This window comes from Aspergillus caelatus (genome assembly GCF_009193585.1).
Source record: "Aspergillus caelatus strain CBS 763.97 unplaced genomic scaffold BDV27scaffold_193, whole genome shotgun sequence".
Taxonomy (NCBI): domain Eukaryota; kingdom Fungi; phylum Ascomycota; class Eurotiomycetes; order Eurotiales; family Aspergillaceae; genus Aspergillus; species Aspergillus caelatus.
The window spans coordinates 20,284-32,845 of record NW_022475456.1 but is presented as its reverse complement, the minus strand read 5'-3'; the positions used below and the strand labels follow the sequence as shown (position 1 = coordinate 32,845).

The 12,562-nt window shown below is 47.3% G+C and overlaps 6 protein-coding genes across 6 annotated transcripts; 2 read left to right on the top strand and 4 right to left on the bottom strand.

Annotated features, from left to right (window-relative positions):
* Window positions 1-67: 67 nt before the first annotated feature.
* BDV27DRAFT_167354 (zinc-binding alcohol dehydrogenase family protein) lies at window positions 68-1,300 on the bottom strand (the record flags this gene model as incomplete). Its single annotated transcript, XM_032074460.1, has 2 exons — window positions 68-974; window positions 1,038-1,300. 2 exons carry the CDS (start codon window positions 1,298-1,300, stop codon window positions 206-208), a joined length of 1,032 nt encoding a protein of 343 aa, XP_031923984.1. The 3' UTR covers window positions 68-205.
* A 432-nt stretch (window positions 1,301-1,732) lies between these two features.
* Window positions 1,733-3,446, bottom strand: BDV27DRAFT_161223 (MFS transporter; the record flags this gene model as incomplete). Its single annotated transcript, XM_032073182.1, has 2 exons — window positions 1,733-3,004; window positions 3,075-3,446. 2 exons carry the CDS (start codon window positions 3,444-3,446, stop codon window positions 1,733-1,735), a joined length of 1,644 nt encoding a protein of 547 aa, XP_031923983.1.
* A 542-nt stretch (window positions 3,447-3,988) lies between these two features.
* BDV27DRAFT_167351 (uncharacterized protein) lies at window positions 3,989-4,779 on the top strand (the record flags this gene model as incomplete). Its single annotated transcript, XM_032074459.1, has 4 exons — window positions 3,989-4,261; window positions 4,320-4,381; window positions 4,446-4,661; window positions 4,718-4,779. 4 exons carry the CDS (start codon window positions 3,989-3,991, stop codon window positions 4,758-4,760), a joined length of 594 nt encoding a protein of 197 aa, XP_031923982.1. The 3' UTR covers window positions 4,761-4,779.
* A 561-nt stretch (window positions 4,780-5,340) lies between these two features.
* Window positions 5,341-5,922, top strand: BDV27DRAFT_34250 (uncharacterized protein). The gene is made up of 2 exons (XM_032076376.1): window positions 5,341-5,500; window positions 5,568-5,922. Exons 1-2 carry the CDS (start codon window positions 5,375-5,377, stop codon window positions 5,817-5,819), a joined length of 378 nt encoding a protein of 125 aa, XP_031923981.1. The 5' UTR covers window positions 5,341-5,374; the 3' UTR covers window positions 5,820-5,922.
* A 220-nt stretch (window positions 5,923-6,142) lies between these two features.
* Window positions 6,143-7,382, bottom strand: BDV27DRAFT_167350 (WD40 repeat domain-containing protein; the record flags this gene model as incomplete). The annotated part of the gene is made up of 3 exons (XM_032074458.1): window positions 6,143-6,353; window positions 6,412-6,650; window positions 6,708-7,382. 3 exons carry the CDS (start codon window positions 7,380-7,382, stop codon window positions 6,143-6,145), a joined length of 1,125 nt encoding a protein of 374 aa, XP_031923980.1.
* A 3,021-nt stretch (window positions 7,383-10,403) lies between these two features.
* On the bottom strand, window positions 10,404-11,400 carry BDV27DRAFT_161219 (uncharacterized protein; the record flags this gene model as incomplete). The annotated part of the gene is made up of 2 exons (XM_032073181.1): window positions 10,404-10,438; window positions 10,494-11,400. 2 exons carry the CDS (start codon window positions 11,398-11,400, stop codon window positions 10,404-10,406), a joined length of 942 nt encoding a protein of 313 aa, XP_031923979.1.
* Between the last annotated feature and the right edge of the window lie 1,162 nt (window positions 11,401-12,562).

The following is a 12,562-nucleotide window of genomic DNA, read 5'->3' as shown; positions in this document are numbered from 1 at the left end:
TGATTTTCACCGGGTCCATTACTACATACGCGCATAGTGCAGTACCGTCCACCAAGAAAGCATTCCACACACACAATAATTAATTCGCAGTCTGTATACGGTAGCAATCTATATCACTAATTGCTACCTAAATCCATCAAAAAAAAGCCAACAACATCCTCCACTCGAACCAAATACAAAGATCGCCCCTCAGGCCATCAAGATACTAAACCAGCTTAACAACAGCCTTCAACGCACTCATCCCAGCCATATTTCTCTCCATAGCCGTCTGTATACATTCCAACCCAGTACCGATGACTAAAGGCTCAGGCAAAGGCTTGAACTGACCACATTCCAACGCTTGGGGTAGATAATCCGCCCACACGGCAGGACCCACCTCGTTATTCTCGACCGTAAGGCAGAAAATACCTTTGGAAGTGACCGAAGACGGCAATCCCTCTGGGGTTGAAACATCATTCGTGTATACTAGAATTTTGTGGGCGGCCTTGCTCCTTTCGAGAATCTCCGCACAGGCCCGCTGGGTCTGATTCTCCGATATACAGTCGTATGCGCCGACAACCTGCTTGTTTTCAAGCGCAGTGACAATGTCATCGACCACCGTGGGGCTGCGGTGGTCAAAAACCTGTGATACACCAAGGTTCTTGAGAAGAGCGTGATTGTGAGGACTGGCTGTCGTGATGACCTCGACACCTGCGGCGTGGGCGAGCTGCACGGCGCTGATGCCAACGCTGGAGCTACCACCCCAGATCAGAACCGTCTGACCCAAGGGCTGAGGGGACAGAGATGGATGAGGTAGGTTGAGATAGTCCTTCTGGAAAAGACCGGCAGCGGCGGTGCTGACTGAAACAGGAAGAACAACCGCTTCCTCGTAAGAGATTGATGGGGGTAGAGGTGCTGTTAGGGTTGCGGATAGGACGGTAAAGTTCTGGAAGCCGGAATATCGATTATCTCCAACTGTGAAATTCTTACAGTGTCTGTGCCATGCTTGTTAATTTGGTTGAGGGGAAATTCCAAGGATTAAATCTGGGATTACACACCCGATAACACGCTGCCCTATAGTAAAATTGGTCACCCCACTGCCGATGGCGATGACCTCGCCCGCGACATCCTCACCCAAGATAAAAGGATATTTCAGTGGGAAGATTTCGAAATTCTGCAGCTTCCAGTCGACAGGATTGATAGCGACGGCATGATTCCTCACAACAATAGTTCCCGGGTCTGGTGAGGGATAAGGTGCCTGTTGGACTTCGAGGGGAGTCTTACGTGCTGCAAGGAGGTAGGCTGCACGGTTTAAAGACATGATTAGGAAGTAAAATAATAAGCTAGGGAGGTGTGGTTTTGAAGATCAAAGACGGCACTGAAACATTCTGATTTTCATTCCGGACTGGCCATGGGGAGGGATTTTATATCAAAAGTATTCTTTTGGAAGGATCGATTTTCTCTACAATACATTTACTACTTCCTTGACTACTGTAGACCGTGATATTTCGGGCTCCAAGTCCAGGAATATACGAAGACCGCGTTATCTCCGGTGATTAATAAATACATTGGATTAAATTAAATCTCACCCTCGTCGGAAACCGCGTTACGTCCGATGCATCGATCCAGCTTAGCGCCGGCTTTAAAACTAATATATGCGAGCCTTCCTAATGTATTAACTTTTGATTTTTTTTTTTTTTTTTTTTTTTTAAAAAAAAAGCAATGTACGTTTTTTGCTCCATCTTAAATGTAGCTATGCTGGGATACCATCTCCCTCACTCCGTTTAACACGCAACTCTTCTCTCCATGTATGTCCCCAGAGATAAACTGCCCACAGAAACGCACTGAAGACAATCCAAACACCTACAATAAATGTAGTCGTCCAGCCAATGCCAATACGATCGATCAAGGGTGTCGCGAAAGCCGTCGCACCAGCCGCAAGCAAGCAGCGAAATAAGTTATTAGCAGCCACGGCGGTTGCCGCACTTTGGCGATGAATATCAACGATCAGCGTGCTAAGGGTCGAAAAAGCCCCGGTGGTGAGATGGCCAGAAAAGAACAACAACACCAACGGAACCGCCAGGTGAGTCTTACATCTCATAACCCACCCGTACGCAAGTAGTAACAAGCAAGCGGCATACACGAAAGGCATTGTAATAGTTAGTCGAGCTTTTTCAATGTTGAAGTCTCGGATGTCTTGTTGACGGTTCTTTACAATGGGTAGGTTTTGGCGCTTGGCTTCTCGTTTGAAATTCCAATCCAGCAGAGGTCCTGCGGACCAACGGGATGTCAGACTTCCGATTCCTAGTGGCAAGTAGCACAATCCCACCTGGATAGAGTTGAAACCGTACTCACTCTCCAGTTGCGAGGTCAGGGTGCTCAGGATAATCATGTAACCAGCGTATAGCAGTGCCCCGTAGATGAGAATCAGACCGCCCTCTTTTTCCAGAGCGATACGCACAGATGTGAGTGGATTCGGGCGCGATCTGCTCTTTTCTAGAGTTTCATAGTCGATCTTCTTTCCTACCTCGTGACTCTGGAGTCCTAGTGCTTCTCTCAGCATCGCCCACAAAGGCCGATTCCATTTGGCAGGGGGGACTGAACCGTTTCCCACCACAGCACGGCACGTTTCCGGATATGTCACGAGAATGAGGGCAAAGTTAAAACCACCTAAGATGACAAGAAACCAAAAAATCCACCTCCAGCCAAGGAAATGATCCAGGAGACCTCCAATAACGGGTCCCAGGGCTGGTCCCAGTGTCGTCCCCATGGTCGCATATGCGATGTATTTGCCTCGCTCGGCTCGCGTCGATATATCTGCCACTACGGCACTACCGATCGCAATTGTTCCGCTGCTACCAGCCGCCTGGACACAACGCAGGACCATTAATGCTGCGTAGTCGGACTGTAATGCCAGGCCAATATTGGCCCCGATGTATGTGGTGTAACAGAACATGTAAGCGAGCCGTCGTCCATAGACGTCCGAAAAGGACCCGGTGAAAGAGGGAGAAATTCCTTGTAATATCTGGAAACATGTTAGACTTGTGTGGAATACAGGAAGATCTTGGACAGGATGGAAAAGAGAGACCACTTACCAGATATGTCATGATGGTCAAGTTGATCAAGGAGATAGAAACATTCATGTCCTTCGCAAGGGTGGGAAGTGCTGGATAGTAGATACTAGCAGATATTGGAGATATTATGCCGGAGAACGATGCTATCTGCATCACGGAGATCTTTCTGCGCTCGGAAAGGGAACAGTAGGGAGCGTCATCTTTGGTGTCAGGCTCTTTTCCGACTGGATACAGTTCGGGGTTGCCTTTATTTGTCTCCCCAATCTGATCTTCAGCGCAAGCTTTGGGCTCAACTGGGTTAATATCTTCCGTTTCATTCGTTGACTCGTTGCCATTGGCCGTTGATCCTGTAGAGTCGATTTGCGGTCGACAAGCAGAACGTGATAATGACATGGCTCGCCACTACCTCGTATTAGTGTCAGTTTCAGAGGTAGCTATGTATCCAAATTATATTGACCTTCTTTCGTCAACTTCATGGGCAAGGTCCATTTGGGGCAAAAGGCTCTGTATGGGTGACAGACCAATGCCCCGTTTCCGGGCCGGTCCCGGCCATGCAAACCAAAGCTTAGCCTACTTTATTTATCTGACGTTTTATCCCCGCCGGCTTTAAGGGATAATCTCCGAATACTAGCGCGTTCGCTTATTATAAGATAACTTCACTCTCAAGGGTGGCATTAAGCCCACACGAGACAACTCAGAAGAGACTATCGCACCTACGAAGAATCCAACCATGTCTTGCGACGCATGTCGAACGCTACCACCGGTGATCCCCCAAGGATACACAACCAAAGGCGCCTATAAGGAAGTCGCTGGCCTGAACACCTGCAAGTCACACACCGATGCACAAGAAGTGGAACAAGCTCTGACCTTTCATAGATGTTACTGGTCCGCCGACTGCTTCCACTGGCCTTGTGGTCCTTTACGACATTTTCGGCATGGCCATCCAGACCCTACAGGGGGCGGACCTTCTAGCTACAAGATTGAATTCCTTAGTTCTGGTGCCTGATTTCTTCGAAGGAAATTATGCCCAGCACGAATGGTTCCCAACGGACACAGAAGAGAAGAAAAAAGCCCTTACGAGTTTCGTCTCCAATGAAACCTCGATCCCGAGGAACGTGGACACTTTGCTGGAGATAACTAAGCAGTACAACACGCTGTTTCCGTCTGTATCCAAATGGGCTGCACTGGGACTGTGCTGGGGTGGGAAGGTGAACTGATTCTTCTCATAGGCTACATGAACTTTCTTATCTAACATGGATTTCTTAGGTTGCTGTTCTAGCTTCTGGGCCCGGTACGCCGTTTGTAGCTACTGGGCAAGTTCATCCTGGGTATGTATGACCTCAAACTGGTGTACACAAAGGAAGAATATTGACTCGATTCACACACTCGTAGTCGGACTGACAAAACGGACGCTGAGAAACTTACAATTCCTCATATCGTCCTTGCATCCAAGGATGAGCCAGTGGAGGAAATCCAAGGCTATGCGGATGTCATCAGGACGAATGGCATCGGGGGCCACGTCGAAACATACAGCACCATGTGGCATGGTTGGATGGGAGCCCGGGCCAATCTGGACAGTGAAGAAGGAAATGCTGAATACAGACGAGGGTAAGTGAAAATTCAGTTTTCTTCTCGAAAAGTGACTACTGACGCCTATGAACCAGGTACACCCAGGTTGCAGGCTTCTTCGAGAAGTATCTCAGGTAAATCCACATTTTGTTCCTTGAGGTCTCATATAGTTCCGTAACAAGATAATTTGGAAGACACATCGATTCTTGGCCACCCTGTTCTCTGAATGTCCTCCCTTAAAGTTATTTCCCATCTCACAAGGAAACCTCCTGGTCGATTCATCCGAGTGTATAGTAACTGTAAATGTAATCGATCCCTGGTAGGCATCTGTGCCTGGCATTGCAGTGTTTACTTGCACCTGATTCGACGGGCTGCGACACATGTTGTGGCTGGCGCCAGGCGAACCGTGCTTACTAGAGACGGCGAGGGTTACAGAGTATATGCAGAGAGATATAACCCTGAGCCGGTGTCCAGATCTGGCTAGTGGTGATTACCTACTACTATGTAGGGAAACAGGCTCTACAGTATCTACGGAGTACACCGGATGCATCCTTTTACATAGTAGGCTCTGCTACAATACGTCATCTTCTGATGATGGTATGTTATGAGGTCGTCTGACCGAGTATCTAGAATAGGTTAAAATAGTGCCCTCTCCCTTCCATCGCTTACTAGTCTCCTATCACCCGTCTGTCAATTCAACCCAAATCAAGACCACGCCCTCCTGTTGCAATTCAAGACGATCAAAGAACAAAATGGCGGCTAAAATTGGTATCAACGGCTTTGGCCGTATTGGTCGGATCGTATTCCGCAACTCCTTCTCTCATGCAAACACCGACGTAGTGATGATGAATGATCCTTTTATCGAGGTCCAATACGCGGTATATGTCCCCTTGGATGGTCTGGTGTCGAATGAACATGGTGACTGATATCCAGTCGGGTGCTTAGGCATACATGCTCAAGTACGATTCTACCCACGGCACCTTTGCCTCTGATGTCCACATTGACGGTGACTGTCTTGTTGTGGACGGCAAGAAGGCCAAGTTCTATGCGGAAAAGGATCCTTCCAGAATTCCATGGAAGGATGCTGGAGCGGATTATATCATTGAGTCAACTGGCGTGTTCACTACCGTGGAAAAGGCAAGTGCTCATCTTCGAGGGGGCGCCAAGAAGGTCATTATCTCTGCGTGGTTGACTTGACCTGTCGCCTTGAATGGGGATACAGTCGGCGGGTGCTAGACTTGACTGCCTACATTGCCAGTGTTGGGAAGTAGAGCCATGATTGATGATGTGGATAATGTCGTAGTTCTCAAGATAATGGAAGAAATGAAGAGCTTAATTGTAAAACTAAACATCTATTATGACTCGTAGTAAGTAGACCAGCCTGAGGAAATCTTATCTCTAGTCAAACAAGTCGTCCATGTGCAGATATCGCAGCATATGTTGATCAGGCGTGCAACCGTGGAATCGTCAATTACAAGGCCTATACTAATGATGCAACAAGAGCCTTGACAGAAACGAGCCTAGAGGTCCCAAATTCTCAAAGATCCATCCATATCCGGGACCACAATGAATTTGGAATCCCCGGAGCAGACCATCTCCGAGACAGGGCATCTGTCTATCTTGTCCTCCACTCCCCTTGTAAACTGCTGCTTGAGATTGCTCTCAAAATCATATACCTCCACGGTTCCCTCTCGGATCTGAAACACCAACTTCCGGCCAACAATCATCAAACTGCACGGCTCAAGTGTTAGCAAAGCGACGCATGAGGAAGTCATCGAATGCAAGACACCATCGCATCTGTTCCTCTCCGGTGTATGGATCCCAGATACAAAGTGTACCGTCATCAGCCCCGCAGGCGAGCATGGTCCCATCGAGCCTCCAGGACAGAGAACGGGTCGCCATGTGCAATCGATCAAAGCGAGACACCGGCTGCCCCGTAGCGATATCGTAGACGTGAATATAGGTCCTGGGATTTCCCTGGCTCACGGCGAGGAACTTTTGATCCGAAGAGAAGGCTCCGCTCCAGAGCTGGCCGCCCAATGGCCCCAAGACGTAAAGACAGGACCCCGATCAGGCGTCCCAGACCCGAGCGGCGCCATCCCATGCGGCGGATGCGACCAGCCTGTTATCGGGGCTCATGGCAGCCCACATGATACGGTCCGTGTGGCCCAGCAGGTGGTGGCGAAAGGATCGAGTTTCGGCATTCCACAGATTGACACAGGGAAGAGTCGCAGCTTCGCGGCTTTCCTCTTGGGTTGTCTCGTTCTGGCTGAAAAAGACCATCGTTTTGCCGTCCGGACTGAAAGACCCGAGCTCGCCCTCGAAGCTGGGTCGGGGCTCTGTCGTGGCGACGAGTTTCCCCTGCTCGTCCAGCTCCCATAGGACCACCCGCGGGTTCTCATTATCGCCACCTTGTGATGCCAGTAAATAGCGGGCGTGTTTGCCATCGCGGCTGTCAACTACGCCTGGCGCAAACTGGACAATCTCAACCCGCTCTTCATCGGTCAACACTTCGAGAGGCGCCTGCGTAGCAACATCGAAGATACGTATTTCTCCATCGACCCCCACTGCCACAAGCCTATCATCGGGACTCAGAGTGGGCGTGGATGCGTTTCCACCCAGCCGAATATTTGCTCTCTCTTGTCCCCATCGTTTCGGATGACCCTGAGCCCAGGCGGCAGGTTCTCCAGTGGGAGAAACGAAGTCACGCTCAAGGCCATAGGTAAAATTTTGCACGAATTTTCTTCCGTTCATGGACATGGACGTTTTAGATGATTCAGTACTGAATCGGGGGTGACACAACCGAAGATGACGACGACGAACAGATAAAAGACTATCCGTAGATAGGTACTGAGTCAAAGGTCAGTAGTAGCGTTGTCTGATATACTATAAGTAGTCTTTCGAGACTTCAATTGGCCCTTTGAGGTATTTATCCAGCACAGCCTCAGTGGGACTCTCCAGTTACATCGCATCTCTGGCCTGTCAAAAGTCTGTGGTTCTTGAAACCCTGGAAGGACCCTTGGCAAGCTGTGGATAACTGACAAAACTTTTTCGTTGACGGAAATCACAAGGCTTATATGAACAAGCACTATCATCTGTCTGGTTAGTCTACTTAATGACGCGAAGGATCAATCACACTATTACACCTGTTCTAGACCGTTAGATTGTGGATCGGAATCCACTTAGGCAATAGAACAGACCAACAGCATTAAATACAACAGACGCCGCTTTGCTTACGGTTCGGAGGAATCTGTAATCGTCCTCGGTATTGTCCTAGGTGATTGGGAGGCAATAACTAGCCTAGTCCACGGTATTGGTTGATTTCCCCTCCTGGATGCTACGTCAGGTTGTACTTTCTTCTGTTGTTTTACCGCTTATGCTCTCTGCGTTCCGGTTGCTGTCTGATTTGGAGAAGGCGACCATAGATATCGTAAGAATAAAGTATCATATGCGATCCCAAGAAGCAATGCTGGACTGCAGTCGTAGGGTTCATATTAGGCCGAGTGAGGTCTCCAAAGGGCTAAAAAGCCCAGGTGATAGTGAGCGCCTTCTTATACCATTCGTTCCGACATTCTATCTAGTGCGATTCTATTCGACGCGGATACTCGACCTAGTAGTCCATTTCCATTGGTAGGCCCAGCGAAGCCATACGATTGATAGCCGAAGTAATTCAACCGCTTATCGGTCGGATTCGACTAGGTTCGACGAATTTAATACATTCGTACTATAGGCAAACTGTAATCGAACTCACAAGGAGCTATAGAGATTGTATCCCTATTTTCTATCTATACCCATTTCAAACAAAATAAAGTAAAACATACAACAGGAGGGATTCGCTGGTGGTCTACCCACCCAACTACTAACCCCCCGGCGTGTAGCTTAAACGAGGCCAAAAGGCCAGTGTGGCCACCCGGGCGAGCTTTGGTAAGTGCACAATAGATGTGGTGAGCAATCACCCATATCCCAGCAGTCGCGCGAGCTCGCTCAATACGCACACTATTAGACTTACAATACCCCGGTAACCTATATAAACGGCTGCTTATTTCCATCCGATATTCTGGGCGAAGCACACAGCCCACGTTTGTCATTCTAGGTAGCACTCAATAGCTTGATTCTGTGCGTGTTAGGCATAAGTTGTCTCCACCAAAGTGCTAGCGAGGTAGAGAAATCGTATACAGGAACAGTGAAGGCTCAAAGTTATACACTAAAGTTGAAACCATGCTAGAAATCCTGCCTTCCTTTTTCATACCATCCCTACACATAGGTATTTAGTATACCAACCATCTACAGCTAGGATCGTTTCGACGGCATGAAGCTGCAGAGCCATTATCGAAGCCCAAAGATTCTTAATAGCATCCAGTTCAAGCAAAATTTGGTTATATATACATGACAGCTTTTATCCAATTAAATGTGCATTATGCTAGGACTGTCATTATGTAGTAATATCAGGACTTTACGAATCAAGGCAAAGATCGGATGAGTATTATAAATCGTCATCCTAAAATCCCAAAAAGGTCTGTTGGTTTTAGTAAGGTATATCTTCTGTATCTTGAACTACTGGCAATAAGTAAGGAACAAGTACCTCATTTGAGTAGAATTAGCAAAGAAATTTCAGTGATTATTAAAAGCCTCGTTGAGTATACGTTTATGTCAGATCTACGGGGACGCGTTCTGCCTGGTAATCTAGCCTAGAACCTAGGGGTCTGCAACGAGAAAGAAGGATGGGTCTAATTTCTGTATCCAATGAATATGAAGAGTGTTTTGCTCATATCAGGCTGCGGCCTTTAATCACGCAATATGACCTAGTATAGCAAAGCGATAGCATGATTAGGGCCCAGGGTCCGAATCGGGTAGGTGGCTGACGAGAGGCTGAGGCTGGTTGGCCTCAGCCATAAACGCTCAAAATCTTGCTTGACAATTTAACAGTCGTTGCCTCTTGGAAGAAGCGATAAGCAAAGTCAAGTGAAACGACTGGCTTCTCCTGGAGATAAAGCTGTGGTGTTGATACTGATTGTCAGGATAGGGAAACGAGAAGAGCTAATATAAACTAGTTCCGGGAGAATAAGACAAACGTCCTGCTGATGAAACCCTATATACCTCGGAAAAATTGAGACTGCAACATTATAATGGTATCAGTGGAGAAACCTCGTGCATGACAAATTTCGCACTACACCAGGATAATCTCTCGATCGGTGAATTCAAGCCGCTTCACCTCTCCATGCATGAACCTTTCCGCAAATGCTTCGCCAACCAACGTGTACTTGCTTCGTTCCACAGTTTGTCGCACAATAAATCGTATTCTGGCCCCTTGCAGAATGCAAAGGTAGTCCGATTCCTGGGCAGTCATGGGGGCAAGACCAATAAAGTGCCCCCCACATATATCGAAGCGAAACAGCCTCCGCATTGTTCTTTGCAATACCTATTGACACACGATATCAGTTTTTATGTAAGATTCATCTCCAGAGGAATCGAGTGAGGCTCGGTAGTGTACACTTCAGGTACCTACCTACCTGAGTGTTGATTTGGATCAGGGCAAATGTGCTGAGATGGTGCCCCAAGAATTTCCTGCCTCCATTTCTGTTCTTTCGCTTCCCATTTAACGCCGTGCACCAGCCGATCTTCAAAATTCTGGGCAAGAACGTAGGAAAGATCATTGCTATAGTTCAATTCCACTCGTTGTTTATAGTGGTACAAATTGCGCACATAAGAAAGCCACGAAGGTATGGTGTCACACGGCGCGGCATGACTTGATATCTGAACGATATGCCCGAAGAAGATTGCTCACACTGGTAACTCTAACATCTTACTTGAGCCATCTGTGGAGTTTCTGGTTAGTTAATAAATATCAGCAGCTGATTAAGAACCGCTTACGCTCAAATTCGCTGTATGGGCCTAGATGTTCTGCGGCATTATATTGAGTGAAGAACAAATCATCTATCAGAGATGTCATCCCTGCTTGGTGAAATTGGGGCACCCAAGAGGGCAATTTGAGCTCTTCAGTTGTGTCGGTTGGTATGACATCTCTATGAGTCCGTGAGAGAATGTCGAGGTTACCCATGGAGTGAAGCATGAACCGTGTGAACTTAGAATACAGTTCTGTTATGGGAAATCTATAGCCAATTATCCTACGGGCCTCGGTCGCCAAAGACAGAAAATCTGGGTTGTTTGGAGCAAAATTTTCACGTAGAGCAAAAGCCAGGGGCGCAAGTACTTTGTCCTCCAGTTTGCTGCAGCTCCGTTGACGTGACTCATGGACTAACAGCTCCAGCGCAACCAACCACTTCAATTTCCGTGGGATTTCCTCTTTTAAATCGATCTTCGGATATCTGAGTAGTGCTCTCGAGCCGAAGCCAGATCCTGACCAGGTCAAACCTAGCCAAGCTGAAATACATGCCGCACCGCCTAATTGACCGATTGAAAGCTCACCAAAGCCTCCTGACATATCAGAAGTCGCACGGTTACTCGATACACTTCTGACTAATAGAGCCGCAACCATACAGGCAGTTCCGATATCGAGTTCATGAGGTCCGCAGAGGCATTTTGTGTTCGTTGCTAATAGGACCTCTTGCAAAGTCCACACCCTATTGAACCATTTCCGTCGGAAAAGAATAGCAAGGGCTTGTTTTTGTTGGTAAAGAATAGTATTGGCAATATCTGTAGTACTGTTTGAAGGGGCCATAGACTGGTCCATAAAGGTGCTTTCACGTTGTAGGCTGCCTAGTGCCCGGCTGACTTCGTGGTCATTGCATCGGCCTTGCCTAGCCAAATCATCACGCATGATGCCTGGCAATATATGTATGGCATGAGACGAAGCTGACAGTTTAGTTCTTCGTCATTCCCTTGGTCAATGCAGGTGGCATCTATCCAGAGCGATGAGTACTCTTGCTTCTCTCGCAATTGCCATAAGGCTTATTAGAGATTCTGGTTGACAGATAGACGCCCTCCACCACATAAGATGTGATACTGGACAACGTCGTATTCATTAAATGAAGAGCATCCTTCGTCAATTGGGTTGGCCCATGCATAGGAAAGAGCGATGAACTTCGGCTTAGCTGAAAGCCGCACCGTTGTCACTCTTACTTCGATCATAGCATCGCCATCTGCGGGCTGTAGCATCAATACCCTGATTGACTCAGGGTTTTGCAAAAGATGGTCTTTATACAAAGCCATCTATAGAAATTTTGTAATAAGATCCCGAAGAAAGTAGCTTTTGGAGTATAGGTAGTCAGGGAGAGACTTGTGCTGGACGTAGTTTTGGTACCCCGCTTCTGTATTCACGTGCATGATAAAAGCTATACAGGAAATTAAACAACAGAGGTTCTGGAAGTGAGCTGGAAGGTCTGGACTGTTGATTGGATTTATCTCTGTGATCCTTATCCCCAGTAGCTGCCAAGACTGGTCCGGCTATAGATTTCAATATTTCTTCAGCTCTTTATCTCTTCATGAGTCCTTTACTGGATATTAGTAATGAATTATACAAGGGTCTGTAACACTTACCCAGTTTATCTATAAGTTATATGAGATTATTTCGTTTACTTATATGTCCTGTAAAGCAGTAAGCCTGAGAGGGCACTTCTATTCTTTAGCTGAGCTCACACAGGTGGCTCAACTACAGCTGAGCGGACACGGGCATTTATAGCTACAGGTTCTTCAAAACGTAAATGTCCTGCCGGTATTTCCGATTTTAACATTTATAAGCTTGGAAAATCTTTCCAGAGACACAAGAGACGGAAGAACCGGTATATGACCAAGCCTTCCGTTTCGGGGGTATAAATCGCCAAGAGTCCTGAATTGAGGCAAAGATAATACTCCGTAAGCTCTTCTTGACGGTTTTTGCATAGTGAAGTATCTCTGCCCAATATCACAGTTGGACGATATCCACGTTTATAACCTTATCTACCTCTCGTTCGCAACTTTTCGGACATCGAAGGCAAAACCTA

Excerpts from the sequence above, each read along its gene's own strand:
- BDV27DRAFT_34250 (XM_032076376.1), top strand. The coding sequence starts at position 5,375 with ATGGCGGCTAAAATTGGTATCAACGGCTTTGGCCGTATTGGTCGGATC. Across the intron at positions 5,501-5,567 it reads TTATCGAGGTCCAATACGCG|GCATACATGCTCAAGTACGA; the intron begins GTATATGTCCCC and ends TCGGGTGCTTAG.